Source organism: Gossypium hirsutum, chromosome A04 (genome assembly GCF_007990345.1).
Source record: "Gossypium hirsutum isolate 1008001.06 chromosome A04, Gossypium_hirsutum_v2.1, whole genome shotgun sequence".
Classification (NCBI taxonomy): Eukaryota; Viridiplantae; Streptophyta; class Magnoliopsida; order Malvales; family Malvaceae; genus Gossypium; species Gossypium hirsutum.
In genome coordinates, this window is record NC_053427.1 from 6,504,611 (window position 1) to 6,515,703 (window position 11,093).

The following is an 11,093-nucleotide window of genomic DNA, read 5'->3' on the forward strand; positions in this document are numbered from 1 at the left end:
GCCATGCTCGCCACTACACACCCGTGCACCGCCTCACAACAGCCCTTGGTTCACTTTCTCAACTTTATTTTTCCAATTTTTATTACTACATTAATATTATACATGCTTTACATAGATATTGTCCTATTTGCTTTAGATAAGTTAGGAACTTGACTTAGAATTCTCTATATTTTATTTAAGCCACTAAAGAGCATATACTAGTTCTTGGGCCTCTTGCTTAACTGCTAATGTATCTTGGATTCTATAAATGCTCAATATTTTTAGGTACATTATGTCGTCATCGAGAGGAAAGAAGGCCGCGGTCTCATCCTCAAAGAGACGTTGAGGACTGGGTTCCTTCTCGATACGAGCTACAGCTGAAGTTCGGCACCTGTTCCTTGAGTTTCAACAAGCTTCGCAGGAGGAGCTATTTCAAATCCTACGTGCACGACCTATCACCACAGGTCGTTGCATCGACTGGGCTGCCATAGAACAAGTTCAGCTCACTGATGCCATCCGCGCCCTCTTGTCTACAGACCCATGGGAACGGTTCTTCGCTATCACTGAGCCCATTTATTTAGAGCTAACCTTGGAATTATGCTCTACTTTTCATTTACAGGTGGTGATGATGAACAATGACGACCCAGGCACCATTCACTTCTGATTAGACAGTCTAGTTCGTGCGATAAGTGTCCCAGAGTTTGGAGTTGCTCTGGGACTTTACACCGATGAGTTTATGGATGAGAAGGATATGAATGCACTCCCACGCAATATCCACATCTACCCCTCCTTGTGCTGGAAGGCTTTGGCACTACTCTCTTCCACCTATGACCCCAGCCGCTCGAAGGCCTCAGCTCTCCCCCCTTCCTTCTGCTATCTCCATGCCATATTGGCTCACACATTGACCAGAAGGAGAGAGAGCACCGGCGTCGTCAACAGCCATGACGCCTACTATTTATGGTGCATGGCGAATGCACACGTGACTGATTTAGCATACTTCATTACTTTCGCCATTCGCCATCAGACCGAGCGGCATCGGAAGGGAGTGATCTCCATCGGCCCGTACATGACGCGCCTTGCTAGACACTTCGGCCTCCTCGACATCGTAGCCCAAGTATCCGCGCTTACACTGATCGGTCAGATGTCCCCATAGGGCATCACGACTATGTTACACATGAGGATGATCGAGCGCCAACGTGGGACCGATCCTCCTCAGTACCGTCTCTCTCATGCCATTGACGAGAAGGATCTTGAGAAAATCACTGATGATGTTCCTCCATAGCACGAAGAGCCTTCCACCGCGCCACCTAGGGAATGACCAGTTCATGTGGCTATTTTATTGGCGCACTTTTTCGACCGACTCGCTCACTTCGAGTAGTATTGCACTACACAGTTCGAGATGATTCACGAGTGAGATCTGTGACAGAACTGACAGATGGATGACATGTAGACCATGATGCAGTAGCTGTGCCAGCACTTTCACATCGACACTCCAGCACCACCACCTGAGGGCCCCACCGACGAGGATCATTGAATCCTCTTATCTTTTTATTTTTATTTCTATTTCTATTTTTATTTATATTTATATTTTTGGTTATTATTTTCTTTTTAAAGACATATCTATATTAGTAAATTTTATTTTTCCCCATTTTCTGGTATTTCTAACAAGTAATTCCACTACGCTCTCTTCCACACTAACTCTTAATAAGCTCTTCATGATTTTACAGAATTTCAAGCAAAGCTACTAAGAATATTTTACAGAATGAGGAAACAAATAAGGAACAATACCTAACAAGTGTCATGTTCAACGACTCAATTTCTTTATCTAGCCAAGAATAGTGGTCGCTACCATTTTCCCCTAACACTCCATCCTCAAAATCAAGTTCCGCATCCTTCTAACAGGAAGTTTCACCTCTTTCCCTCTTATGATTTTCTTTGAATATTCTATCTTTGTACATTGAGGGCAATGTACATCTTAAGTATGGGGGGTGAACATGAAACCTAACTTTTTGCATTATTCTCAAATCCCTGAATTTGGTCTTGCTTTTAAGTGATTTTCTCATAATATTGATAGAATGAATTCTGATTGATCTATAACTATTGTTGGTATGTCATGAATTAGACCATGAGAATTATGCATGATTATTTGATTATAGGACATTAGAGAATCGAGCATGATAAGTTGATATTTTGAGAACTAAAATTTTTAGACTATTTTCCTAAATCGAGGTATTATCTTGAAATCTTAAGTATACAAGAATGATATCAAAAACCCAAATTTTTGGTGAGATTTTTGAGCCTTTTGAGCATATAGCTTTCTTTCTTACTCACTTCTTTTGTGGTTTGAGTGTGTTAACATTGAACTGTTATTCTAGAACTTGCTTCGATTATAAATGTCAAGATCACACGTATGATTTGATATGCTGAGATGATAAAGGCACTTAGGATTTAACCCACTTAATCCATAAAAAGCCTTCCAACACAATTAAACCCTTAGTGAACCCCCATTGACCCTACTAACCCTTTTTCATTGATTAACCCTTATCATTAACCCATTAACCCATTATTGTTGAAATCCTCTTATTTAACCCTTTTTGTCGGGATTGAATTTAATATTGTTACCTCACTATGTTCACCATTTTTTTGTTACTGAATCGTGAAGTATGATTTCTATATTGTATTGACTTGATTTGTTCTTAAAAAAAAAAACTCAGTAGTATTAGTGTAATTCTCAGCAAGCTAAAGTTGTCAGGAACTCATGTAAAATAGTTCTAGATTTTTGTTTGTGGTTCAGTAATTAAGTTCTTAATAGTGGGGTAACATATTAAAATTATCTCAATTCTAACCCTTGTTTCTTCAACTTGTATCCATATCTGTAACGTAAACCCCATTACAACTATGCAAAGACCTTTTAATTAGTGTGTCATATCATTTACAAGTAGTAGAGATTTGATTTTCATGCAAGCCTATAGTAATAACTTTTCATGTTAGACAATCAAGTGCTTAATCTTGAACCTTAAACATTTTGAGTGATTTGAGTGAATCTTTAGTAAGGATGTCATCTCTTGTATATTTAGGACTAAATACCCCTATAGTTAAATTCTCACTATATAAATTTCCATGGAGTAGTTTGTAACATTATCAGTAATGATTATGTGATTAAAAAGAATGAATTCTAGCAGTAAGTGAGAATTTTGCTTGAGGACAAGCAAATGCTTAAGTGTAGGAGTATTTGATGAACGCCATATTATACATGTTTTACCTCAAATACTTAGCATATTTATGGATGTTTACTATTAGATTTGTGGATTTTGGTGCTCTTAATCCAGTTATTTCATGTTTTGTACTCATGAGAGCACCAAGGATCAAAAGGAGCCAAAAACGAGCTTAAAAAGGGACAAAACGAACCAAATCGAGAAGACCACATAGCCTAAGCCTTGCCACACGGGCAGCTCACACGCTTGTGCCTTTTGAGGGTGTCGACCAAGGTTTATATGAGTCACACGGCCTGACTATTGAGCCCACACGGCCGTGGCAATTTAACGAATCAAACACGGTCTGGCAATCACGCCACACAGCCATGGCACACGGGCGTGTCCCTTTTTCAAGGAGTTGTATTTTACACGAAAAAAAGATACTTAGGGGGTAAGAAAGCCAATCAAAAGCCTATATAAACACCCTAAGTATGACCTAGAAAGGGAGCGGCCTCCTTGCCTCTCTGCCTCTCTCTTCATAACTTTTTCTAGAACACAGAACCACACGCCAGGAATTACTTGAAGGAAGCCAGACGATCCATCTCAAAAGCCGGAGCTACTCCAAGACTGAAGATCTCTCTCAGAATTCCTTCAGGGGTTTTAGAGTTTTCTTTATGTTTTGTTATTTTCATACTTTTGAGATGTGCTCTTATTTTATTATGAACTAAACCCCTTAGATACCTAAGGGGGATAAAACCTATGATGGATCTTGTTATTTAGTCTGAATTGTATGATAAATACTTGTTTTGTTCTTAATTATGTGTTCTTAATGCTTGAGTTAATATTCCGGTATTAATTTATGATTTGATGCGCTTATGCAGAGGAGGAATAGACCCTGCCTAAGTGTAGATTTGGCATAATTAAGCGGAGTTGATCGGGCGCATAGAAATAGGGTTATGAAATTTTACTGGATTAGGGTGAAACCTAATAAGGGGATCCATAGATCGAGTTAATGCAACCCTAAAATGTTAATTAGAGAAAAGTCTCGGTTATTCAATCTAGGGGTTAGATGTTATTAGTCTTGAATAGGGATAATAACTTAACTTAGGGATCTCTACGGAACAAGCCAAGTGAATAAATCGTCTGGTTCAGAGTTAGATAACAAGTGAAATCTAGGTGGATTCCTCCTTGGGTGTCGTCTTTATTAATTGCTTCTCTTCAAGTCTTTTTTCCAAATTCTCTCTTCACTTTAATTAAATTAGTTAATTAGTTTAGATAATTAGTTTAATAAACAAACCCTTTTATTCTTAGACTAGATAATAAAGAGATAGGTATTGCTAGTACTTTTGGTTCCCTTGGGTACGATATCCCGGTCTTGCTATTACTATACTATTGTTCGATAGGTGCACTTGCCTTTCGTCGTGATAATAGTTGGTTTCAGTTCGATCTTTATAAATATTTATTACTTGTTACGGATCACTGCAATCAGTTAACGAGGGTGTTATATTTTTGCTCTGTTATCTGATAGAGTTCTGGTTGAGTTGAAATTCTGAGGGAGTTATCAGTAGTGGGGTAGTGGAGAGAATTAAGGGATTTTGGAAATATCTGAGTAGTTTTTGTTTTTCTCCCCCTTCCAAAAAATTAACGTCATTTTCTCTGTGTTTCTTCTTCTTTCTTTTCCTTCTTCCCTTCTAACGTTTCGAATCTTTCTTTTTGTCGTGGTAATTTTGTGGTACGTTGTTTTGTTGTCATCGTGCATTTTGGGTAAGTGAGGTTTTGTTGTTTGCTAGTTTCAGTTTTGTTAAAGTTTATTCGAATGGCGGAGTTTCTTATTTATGGGGTTTTTTTGAAAGAATAGTAATTCATTAGGAACGTTATGTGCAAGAACTGATAGGGAACCTTTCGTTAGAGCTCCGACGATTTAGAACGTGTTAACAGTGGTTGTCATTGGCGGTAAGTAAGTTTCTTATCGATTCCTTATTATCAAATTTGTTAGCAAATCCACTAAATCGTTGATGGGTATTCTGTTTTTTAGGCTTTTAGTGGCTTGAGATTATTTTTCATCGAAACGATACTAGATGTGTACTCGAAATGCTGAAAATGAGTTTTTGGCAAAAGCCAAAAATGCCACTATTGACGCTACACAGGCGTGTGCGCACCAGTGTGGTAGGCCATGTGCAAGAACACTGCCGTATGGTTGACGAAGGCATGGCCATGTGGGCCAGATAGGCTAGGCCAAGTTGGGCATGTGCGCCACACGGGTGTGTGAATTCTGGGCTAGGCCGTATGGACCACACGGGCAAGGCCAATCTGGGGGTGTGGGCCTATATTGGCATGTAGGCCCATTATACTGAAATTTTTCGTAAGGTCGCACAGGTCGTCCTAATCGACTATGGGGCTACCATAGGGTCGGTAAAGGCTAAATGAATCCTAAAACTATGTGACCTGTTAGACTGTAATACTGTTCTGAGTATGACTATGTTATGCATATCTGTTATTTATTTATAGAAGCATATTTAACATGTTTTATCTGTTTATTCTGTATGTATGCTCTGTATCTATTTTGGGGTGAGATGTGTATATCAAGAGGAAATATTTTGATCAGCGTTAAACGCCTATATTCTGGCAGCTTGGCTGCATATTATATCTAATATGTGTCTTAATGACACAACGTGGTGTGTAGGGATGAGTGGGTGTTTTTAACCCCACATGGTGTGATGGGATGGTCAGAAATGGTGTGTAGAGGATGGGGGTAGGATTTTTTCATATTTGTATCTGTATTTGATTCTGTTACTATATCTGAAAAGGACATGAGTCCGTATCTATATCTGTTTATGGTTATGTATATGATGATTGTATGCTTGCATGCTTAATTCTGTTGGGTTACACACTGAGTTTACGTAAACTCAACTCTGTTTGTCTATTTCTGTTTAGGTAATCCATAAACTTAGGCGGATTGGTGCGGAAGAGACTCAGTGGCGACCACTTTTTTGTAAATATTGTTAAAACTTAGTTCATTTGGTTTATTCTAAATTTTGGACTAATTTGAGAGTTGTAATTTTTGGGGACTCTTTGGACTCTTTGGTTTTTACTTGATTTTTGGATTTATTTGCTTAAAATGTTGCATGTTTGATAAAATGTTTTATGAAGTCGACGAATTTTACTTGATCAAGGTTTTCCTTAAAAATACAAATTTGATTTCAAAAACGTATCGATTTGTTAAGCTTCCGCTGTAAAATAGAATTTGGCTAATAAACCAATTAATTAATGTTTTCAAAAATGGAGGTAAAACATGTGAGTTAATTAACCGAAACGATTTTACGTAACTAAACACATTATTTGCGACATCACTGTATTCGGCCATAACGTCTAGGCCAAATTTAAGTGTTACACTTTCTTATTACATTAATTATATAATAATATTAAATAATTCAAACCCTATAGTTTACTAATACTGAAATAAGAAACTAAGTCGTCCATTAAAGGTTGAATAGTGTGGAAAATGATAAATGCATGTTTCAACTCTATTAATGCAAATCTCAAATAATTAAATACATCCCTATAGTATGAATGCTCATATTCCATTCATGTTGGGTCTTTATAAAGGGGACTTTCCTCAGCTATTAGCATTCAGAATTTAAACAACAAAACACTATTTCATTTCCTCTTGCTTCATATTTCATGATTACGGTGTCAAGTATGAGGTCTCATAAACTTGTTTTATTTTTTGCAATATCTTGTCTTCTTCTTCAGGAGAAATGCACCGATGCTAGTGTGAGACTATTGTGCAAAGACAGTGAGAGAAAAGCGCTACTTGAATTTAAGCACAACCTTCAAGCTATGGATTCGTCAGGCCACGATGCCCTTTCTTCATGGAAAAGTGAGGAGTGCTGTCTTTGGGATGGTGTCAATTGCAACAGCCTTACAGGACACGTTGAAATGCTCGATTTTATGTACCGTTCATGGTTTGTAGCAGGTACAATTAGCCCTTCACTGCTTAAACTACATCATTTGACTTCTTTAAATTTCTTCGGTAATGATTTTAATGGAAGTCTCATACCAGAGTTTTTTGGATCTTTGAAAAACTTGAAATTACTGGATCTTTCTAATGCTAATTTTGGAGGTCCAATTCCTTCTCAACTTGGAAATCTTTCAATGTTGGAGACTCTTGGATTGGGTGGCAACAGCATAGGCGTGACGTTTCGCCATAATTTCAAAAAAATGTCCAGTATTGGAAAACTTGAGTGGGTTTCCCATCTTTCTCGTTTGAAACAGGTTGATCTTAGTTTCACTAACCTGAGTAATGCAAATGATTGGTCTCAAGTCATTAGCCACCTTCCTTTCCTTGAAGAACTAGTTATGACGGATTGTGATCTTCCAAGCATATCTTCTTCATCACCTTCTTCTGCTAACCATTCTAAATCTCTCACCCATCTCGATCTCTCTGCTAATAATCTCCCTTCTTCTGCCATATATCCATGGCTGTTTAATGTTAGCCGCAACCTTGTTTCCCTTAATCTCTCAAGAAACCAGTTGAAAGGTCCAATTCCAGAAGGTTTCGGCAACATGATGGCTATTAATGAACTTTATTTGAGTGATAATCTTTTGATATTAGCTGAGAATCAAGTTAGGGGAGATTCCGTGTTGAATGAAATCGTAAAACTACCATATATTACGGTTCTAGATCTTGGGTACAACCTTTTAAATGGATACATAAGCAAAAGCATTGGACAAGTTTCCAACCTACAAGTCTTGCGGCTTGTAGGGAATTCTTTTAACGGTGATGTGATTTCCGAAGCTCATTTCTCAAATTTCACCAATTTACAGGAGTTGGATTTATCCTACACTTATTTGACTTTGAAATTCTACTCCGGATGGATTCCTCCTTTTAAACTGATTCAAATAAAGCTTTGCTCTTGCAAGTTAGGGCCTCGTTTCCCAGATTGGATTCGGACTCAAACAGACGTCAAAATCCTTGATATTTCTGCTTCAGGAATTTCAGATTCTCTTCCCTATTGGTTTTGGGACCCATTTCAGAGATTAAAGTACATAAACATGTCTTTCAATCAGATCAGTGGTACTTTTCCAAATAAATCTATCCCCGTAAGACATCTAGATCTATGCTCTAATAATTTCGCAGGACCATTGCCACATTTTTCTTTAGACTCTATGAATATGAGGACCATCAACCTTTCCAAAAACAAGTTTACTGGTACAATCTCTCCAATTTGTAGTATTACCGGTCAAAGTTTTTTAGTATGGCTTGATCTCTCAAATAATCTATTTTCTGGAGTGCTTCCGGACTGTTTTGGAAGTTTCCCGTCTTTAACAGCTTTGAATTTGGGTGATAATAGTTTCTCAGGCTCACTTCCAAGCTCCTTAGGATCTCTGACTTCTCTTGAAATGCTCAGTTTACGTGGTAATAAATTCTCTGGAGAATTACCTTCATCTTTACAGAGTTGTACCAAGTTAAAATTTCTGGACTTGAGTGATAATGAATTATCAGGAGAAATACCTATGTGGATCGGCCAGAGGCTTTCATCATTGGTTTTTCTTAGCCTTCAACGGAATCAGTTCAGGGGAAGGATTCCTCATCAACTTTGTGGATTGAAATATCTACAAATCTTAGACCTATCTGTAAATAAAATTTTGGATACTGTACCACCATGCCTCAATAATTTCACTTCAATGGCAGAAAAAGTGAGTTTAGATCGAAGAATTGAGCATTACCTCTCAGATGTAGTGTCTTTTGAATGGTTAGCTCTGGTTCAGGTTAGGTATGTTGATGAGGCATTGCTTACATGGAAAGGAACAAAGCAAAACTATCCACAACTTGGACTGCTACTAGCCATTGATCTCTCTTGTAACAAATTAACAGGAGAGGTTCCTGAAGGATTAAGTAGTCTTCAAGAACTGGTTGCATTGAACTTGTCAAGAAACTTTTAACCGGAAAATTTATTCAAAATATTGGGCATCTAAGACAGCTAGAGGTGCTTGACCTGTCAAGAAACAAGTTTTCAGGAAACATCCCTACGAGCTTGTCTGAATTAACATTTCTAAGTACCTTGGACTTGTCTTATAATGAGTTGTCTGGAAAAATTCCAACCAGCACTCAACTACAGAGCTTTGATCCTTCATCATTTTCCCATAATAGAGGACTTTGTGGTCCTCCTGTTTCACCGAATTGCTCAATGGGGGACCCACCTCCTGGTAAACCTGCAGTAGGAGGTGAAGAAGATTGTGATGAGTTCATGAAATGGTTTTACACTGCCATGGGACTTGGATTTGCAATGGGTTTTTGGGGGTTTTGCAGTGTTGTGTTCTTCAAACGTTCATGGAGGCATTCATATTATCGTTACTTGGATGATGCAAAGGATTGGGTTTATGTTTCAGTTGTTCTGCTGAAAACAAGATTAGTGACTAGAATTGGAGCTCTTTCAACAAGGTAACAAATTTGATTTCTTCACTCCTTAATGAAGTTCTTTCAACGTTGAGAAATATATCCTTAACTAAATAACAAAGTTCTATGTGATTGTCTTTCAGGTCTGATTAGAACTGCAACTGAAGGTGATTTTCCTGCACGAGAGAAGATCTTAATAAAAAAAAATCATAAATTAATACATGTTTGTCTTTTTTATGATTTCCAATTTCTATATATCAAGAAGTGATTTGTGACCACTTTTTTGACTTCCTTGTAATAGTTTATCTTATATTTGGTTTGTATATTTCTTTTCTTGTAATAAGAAGGAAAATTATATTGATTGGAAAAAATATATCAAGTTATAACATTAGTTTCTATAAAATATTGAAAGTCTTCTTCATTTTTAGGCTTAACTTATAAATTGGTATTTAAATTTTATCTTTTTTTTTTTAAATTTTGATACCTAATTTAATTTTTTATTTTTTATTTTGCACAAGTGGTATTTAAACTACTTATTATCAAGGAAGATGAGGAGTTTGAAGTTGGCCCTCAAAGATTGGAATGAAAAACCTGATGGTACTGTAGATATATATATATGGAATTGATAGAGGAAAATAAAATCAGAGTTGGATAATAACAACAATCATAAAGATCTGAATGGTTTGGAAATAGAAGAGCTTGGTCGGTTGAATATGGTGCCGTAGGAAGTTATCAAGTTCCGTGAGGCGGTATGGTGTGAAAATACACAGAGGCCTTCGTTACAAGAAAAGAAATCCACCTCTGCCTTTTTTTCATAAAGCAATTATTTTTTTTAGAGGGGCATTGAGAGACATAAGAAGTGGCTTATGCTCTATTATCTGTACTAATTGCATCGACGCTGATTATTGGTATGGTTAGCATGTGAAACTCCCGTTAGTATGTAATATAGTTTGCGTGTGCATTGGAGTGGCAGTTGGAAAGAAATTATAGATGTGGATGTTGCGGAATCTAGTGATTGGTATTGACTATGGTATTGATTAGCTATGTTGAGTTTATTTCGTATTTGTTCAATGGCAATTGTTGCGTGTAAATAAATGATGCAAATATGCAAGTATACTTGTCGTTCAAGTAATAAAATGATAAGTAAGTATCGTCTCCACAGGGATCAAAAATTGATTAAAAATTGAGTAAGTTATTATTTTAATCCTACTAACTAAACTGAGCATAAGGAATAAATCTCAATTTGATAAAGATGTTTGATGAATGTACTAATAAAATCAAAGAGAAACGAAAAATATGATATGGCAATTAAAATTTTGTGGCAAATTATAAAGAATATTAAAGAGTATTTCTGCTGCTGAATGAATAAGGTTGGAATTATTTAGGTGATATGTTCATATGATAATAATGCCATGGCAAAATTTTGACTATCCTACTGCTCATAGAATCACTGCTGTAATCTGCCTCTTTCGATAGCTAGATCTTAAGTTAATATTCTGAGTCTTTGTACATTTAGAGGA

At 36.9% G+C, this 11,093-nt stretch overlaps 1 protein-coding gene across 1 annotated transcript; it reads left to right on the forward strand.

Moving 5' to 3' along the window:
- The first annotated feature begins 715 nt into the window (after positions 1-715).
- Positions 716-9,896, forward strand: LOC107947926 (receptor-like protein EIX2). The gene is made up of 4 exons (XM_016882425.2): positions 716-1,093; positions 6,927-9,056; positions 9,110-9,618; positions 9,717-9,896. The coding sequence occupies exons 1-4, from the start codon at positions 716-718 to the stop codon at positions 9,724-9,726; spliced, it is 3,027 nt and encodes a 1,008-aa protein (XP_016737914.2). The 3' UTR covers positions 9,727-9,896.
- Positions 9,897-11,093: the final 1,197 nt, after the last annotated feature.

What these genes read in the sequence shown, in the direction of transcription:
- LOC107947926 (XM_016882425.2), top strand. Translation starts at nt 716, where the DNA reads ATGGATGAGAAGGATATGAATGCACTCCCACGCAATATCCACATCTAC. An exon ending in TCCTCGACATCGTAGCCCAA is followed by an intron (nt 1,094 to 6,926) that starts GTATCCGCGCTT and finishes CTTCTTCTTCAG; the next exon opens with GAGAAATGCACCGATGCTAG. An exon ending in GTAACAAATTAACAGGAGAG is followed by an intron (nt 9,057 to 9,109) that starts GTTCCTGAAGGA and finishes GAACTTGTCAAG; the next exon opens with AAACTTTTAACCGGAAAATT.